General features: G+C 41.4%; 1 protein-coding gene across 1 annotated transcript; it reads right to left on the bottom strand.

The window, feature by feature from the left end:
- Positions 1 to 474: 474 nt before the first annotated feature.
- LOC141792092 (heart- and neural crest derivatives-expressed protein 1-like) lies at positions 475 to 2419 on the bottom strand. Its single transcript, XM_074672879.1, has 2 exons — positions 1940 to 2419; positions 475 to 570 (listed from the first exon to the last, which is right to left on the bottom strand). The coding sequence occupies exons 1-2, from the start codon at positions 2417 to 2419 to the stop codon at positions 475 to 477; spliced, it is 576 nt and encodes a 191-aa protein (XP_074528980.1).
- Between the last annotated feature and the right edge of the window lie 1918 nt (positions 2420 to 4337).

Raw genomic sequence — 4337 nt, 5'->3', positions numbered from 1 at the left:
TTAGTAAATAACCCCGCGGCCAGCAGAGCTCAGGCCGAGCCTCCTGCTCCACTCTCTCCTCTTTTCATCTGCCCTAATTTCTTAATTTTCTCCTCCACCAAACGCGGAAAAACAAGAGCGTTCTTCGCCAGAGCAAACACATATTTTAGAGGAGACAGGTGTTCTCTGCGCCGTGGCAACATCTGGAGTACAGTACAGAGGGGCGCAGAAATACCACAAATATCAAACAGTCAGGTCTGCGCGCGCTGCTTGGAGCCTCACGAGGACAAAGGAGAGACCCACAGCGAGTCCGTGAAGATACGGTTCTCCTCCGCTCACCTCGTCCTCGTGTTGTCCTTTCATTCCTCCTTTTTGCGCCTCGTTGCACGCGCGCAGCGTCGTGTTTGGGGTCAGTCACTCAGTGGTTTTTATCTGATCAAAGTCAATGAGAAGGAGGGAGGAAAGGGAGGAAGAGCAGCAGGAGGAGAAGGAGGGTCACTGGTTCAGCTCCAGAGCCCAGACCTGCTGCGGCCACCCGGTCCGGCCTTTCACCTTCTTCTCTGCTCCTAAAGAGTCCTGAAGGCCCTCAGTCTGTGACAGCAAACACACCACATCATCATCATCATCATCAAATGAACATCACAGACCAAAACATGATGCTGCTGATACACAGCTTATTTAACCTAAAGTTTATCTCTTTAATAAATGTTCAAGAATGCTACGTGAAGCCTTCACTAACACACAAACAGGTCTGTAACGTTCTGAGAAACTTCAACTGTTGTGTTGACGTCATGACATCACAGGGTTTATAATGTGAAAAGGAGAGAAACTTTACACAATCCTGTAACCTAAACTTCAATTAGAGCACTCGCACAATATTTTATTTATTTTATGCTGTTTATTTTGTGTTTAAAATGAAATGTGAATTTCTTTTCTTTTCTTTTTTAAAGGGGAAGACAAAAAGAAACACTCATTAATTTATTTAAACGCCATTTGAACTCAACCTCAACTCTCTAAATGCGAAAAAGTGAATTAAAACGTCAAATATGTCTATTTTATACAAACTGTTTCACGTGTAAGTGATTAAATATAGAGTTCTGTATCATTTGAAGGCTTAATACATCGGACAATTGTTTTTTTTATTATTATTTTAGAACTTTTTAAACAATATTCATCATCATTGATAATCTCTACAATTAAGAATTAAAATGTTTATATATAAATTGACTCAGAAACTGCACATGCGCACAAGTGATACATCTACCTGTAATTGCCACCACAAATTCAAACTGTGCAGCAGATGTGTGTGTGTGAAGAAAACATCGTAATTTATATCACACAAGACTTTAAATTTTATATATGATTTAAAAATAATTCTTTAAAAAAATCGAAAGGGAGCTTTTTTTCTTTATTATTTTGTCCAGTGTTTGCGCGCACCTCTGGTGTTACAACACTGATAATAGACAACGAAATACAGTTTAAAAATACAGTTAGACTCGGATCCTTTTTAAGATATGTAATAATTTCTCATGTAAAGTTTTATTTTGCTAAGCTTGAATTAAAACCAATGAACACATAGTAGGCTACATTTTAAGGATATACCCCTTGATTAAGTTATTTCATTGCATCGTTTAACTCATTAGTTTTTATTTTGTTTTACTTTTACTTTAATTTTGTTTACAGTTGTACTAGGACTACTGGTGTCGAGTAACTTACATTATTATTATTATTATTATTATTATTATTATTATTATTATTATTATTATTATTATTATTACAAAACAGGAAGGTGTGAAAGTATTTTTATTATACACAATAATTTATGGAACTTGATTTTAAACCGGATTTGTAGAACCCTATCTAAAGTATAAAACATCAAGTCATGAACTTTTTAACCGCTTCCTCAGAGTTTTGGTTGACTTACTCTTCTTATAAACTCAAGAGTTCTATTTGAACTTACCGGCTCCCGTTTCCTCTTCATGTCCCTGTTTTCATATTTCTTAATCTCGGCCTTGAAGCCCTCCGTCTCTCCGGAGTCTTTGGCCAGCACGTCCATCAGGTAGGCGATGTAACTGGTCGCCAGGCGTAAAGTTTTGATTTTGGACAGCTTGGTGTCCGCGGGCACGTTGGGGATACACTCCCTCAGTTCGGCGAAGGCTGTGTTTATGCTTTCCGTCCTCCTGCGCTCTTTCTTGGGCCCCGACGTCCTCCTCTTCCCCATACCGGCCTGTAGACCCTCCAGCCGGGCGTCGTGAGTCGCTCCGGGCGGTCCGAGCTCCGCAGCGGGGTAGGGCGCCTGGATCTGAAAGTCTGGTGGCATCTCTCCGTGGTTCACCACCCAGCTTTGGAAGTAGGGAGCATCCTGGTGACACCGCTGGACGAACGGGAAGGGCTCGTGCATCAGGTGATGGTGATGCTGGTAGCCCCCGATCAGGTTCATGATGAGCTGGAGGACTGAAGAGATCGTTTCCGGGATCACCCTTTCGATTTCTCTGCAGCTGCTGCTCCAAACCTGTCTGTGCGCCTGTACGAGTAGTCAACAGCTCTCATTCAAGACTCAAACATGTAATCCTTAAAAGAGAACAAAGCTGTGCGCATTCACATCGTCCTCACTCCAAGGGAGACTTAAACCGAGCATAAAGAGGCCGTAGAGGTTTTATAATCCAGAGAACTCAGCGATGGTCGAGGCTCCGTTTTCTGATTCTTTCTGAGATCGTTTCCCAGAGAGGTTCCTCTGATTCGCCAGAGAAATTTGACCCCGGAGAAGGTGTGAGGCCCCAGGTTTATATGGTTTGGATGTCAGCGTGCAAAGGAGGCAGCCAATCGAGGAGAGCGGCCGCGATGGGAGGAGTGTCCGGAGAGGTTTGCAATAACATGCGCTATGGTGCCATAATCTCACAGCACTGCATAGAGAGCAAATCTCTGCCTGTGTAGGAAGGTTCAGGGCTGCATAGAATTTAACACAGGGTACAAACTATTTTATAAACTGTAAGAATTTCTGCAAAAATAAGTTCAATTTGTGCGAAATTTGGCCTTTTTTGTTGTTGTTGTTGTTTTGGAGAGGTTTTACGCACAGAATTTACGCACGCCATACACGCGAGAGGCCGTTTCTTTGTAGATATTTTTAAATGCTGAGTTACAAAACAATTGTTTTGTGTTATTAAATTTAAATTTCATGATTGATAATTCCAAAATTGAGGCACCAGGGTTCCAGATCAATAACTGCGTTTAATTTCACATTTACCCAGATTTAGAAAACTAATGTTTTGGTGCCATAACGCGCTCATGTATGTGTTCATTCAGAGATGTTTGAATTCACATATCTAACCCAAAAGATTATACATTAGATTGGGAATAAAAACACTCAAAAATCCGTTTTTTTAATGCATATAGGAAATGAGAAACTACAGAGAAAATGTGAGGGCCAAAATGTAGTTGAATGAGTAACGTGTCATATGTATAATGTTATTAAAGTGTTTTTCGAAATTTTCAACATGTGCAGTTGTTTGTTTCCTCTCCTGCTCCGTGTTTTAAATGTTTAATCAGACTTTAAACCTGAGCCTGAACGCACAATTCTCGTTGTGTGCGCGTTTTTTTTTTATTCAGAAAGAGAACAAAAACACCAGGTGTGTATTAGCGCGCTGCAGGATGAACAAAAGCTCAGAGTGATGAATTATTTTGTGTTTTTGGGACAGACACAGTCCGCGGCCTGTTGTCCTTAAAGCCTCAGCAGCGTGCGTTAAAAAAAGAGGCGCAGTTATCAGCGCATTAATTCCCCTCGGCTCCTCACACACTAAACACGTCATCTTATCTCTATCGCCTAAAAACATTATCCCATTGCATTACATGACCTTGACGCGATTTAGAAACCATTTACGGTGGGCTCTTATCTAAACACAGCCATAAATCAGGAGGTGTCACCGCGCTGCATGCAGGCTTACATGTATTCCATAAAAGCTCTCCTGCGCTCTCTCCTGCTCTGCTCTGTGTTTACAGCTCGGCCCTGCGCTGCATATTTCACCGTCAGTCCGAGTTACAATAAATAATCATCAGTCACAACTTTATGTCCCTGGTTCTACACGCATGTTCTGCGGCTCTGCACGGAATATTCCCAATATAGTCCTGCATGGTGCATGGAGTGCGTCATGGCCCAACATGTGATCCCTCTCTTTAAACCTCATCTTATATTCTTTACCTGAGCTCCTCATTACCTTACTTTAATGATTTAATACTCATAATTCCCCTCCAGTTAAACTGAACTCTTATCTTTATTTCACACACATTTATCTCAGTTACTGTCCCTCCACATTATGAGCGCAGTATCTTTCATACATGTAGAGGATGCACAGGGCACCTAA

The sequence above is a fragment of the Halichoeres trimaculatus genome, unplaced genomic scaffold (assembly GCF_033239565.1).
Source record: "Halichoeres trimaculatus isolate MK-OKI-2021-1 unplaced genomic scaffold, fHalTri1.1 fHalTri1_scaffold_6, whole genome shotgun sequence".
Classification (NCBI taxonomy): domain Eukaryota; kingdom Metazoa; phylum Chordata; class Actinopteri; order Labriformes; family Labridae; genus Halichoeres; species Halichoeres trimaculatus.
The sequence above is the reverse complement of the archived record's forward strand: the minus strand, read 5'-3'. Positions and strand labels throughout refer to the sequence as shown.

What these genes read in the sequence shown, in the direction of transcription:
- LOC141792092 (XM_074672879.1), bottom strand. Translation starts at nt 2,419, where the DNA reads ATGAACCTGATCGGGGGCTACCAGCATCACCATCACCTGATGCACGAG. An exon ending in TGAAGAGGAAACGGGAGCCG is followed by an intron (nt 571 to 1,939) that starts GTAAGTTCAAAT and finishes TTGCTGTCACAG; the next exon opens with ACTGAGGGCCTTCAGGACTC.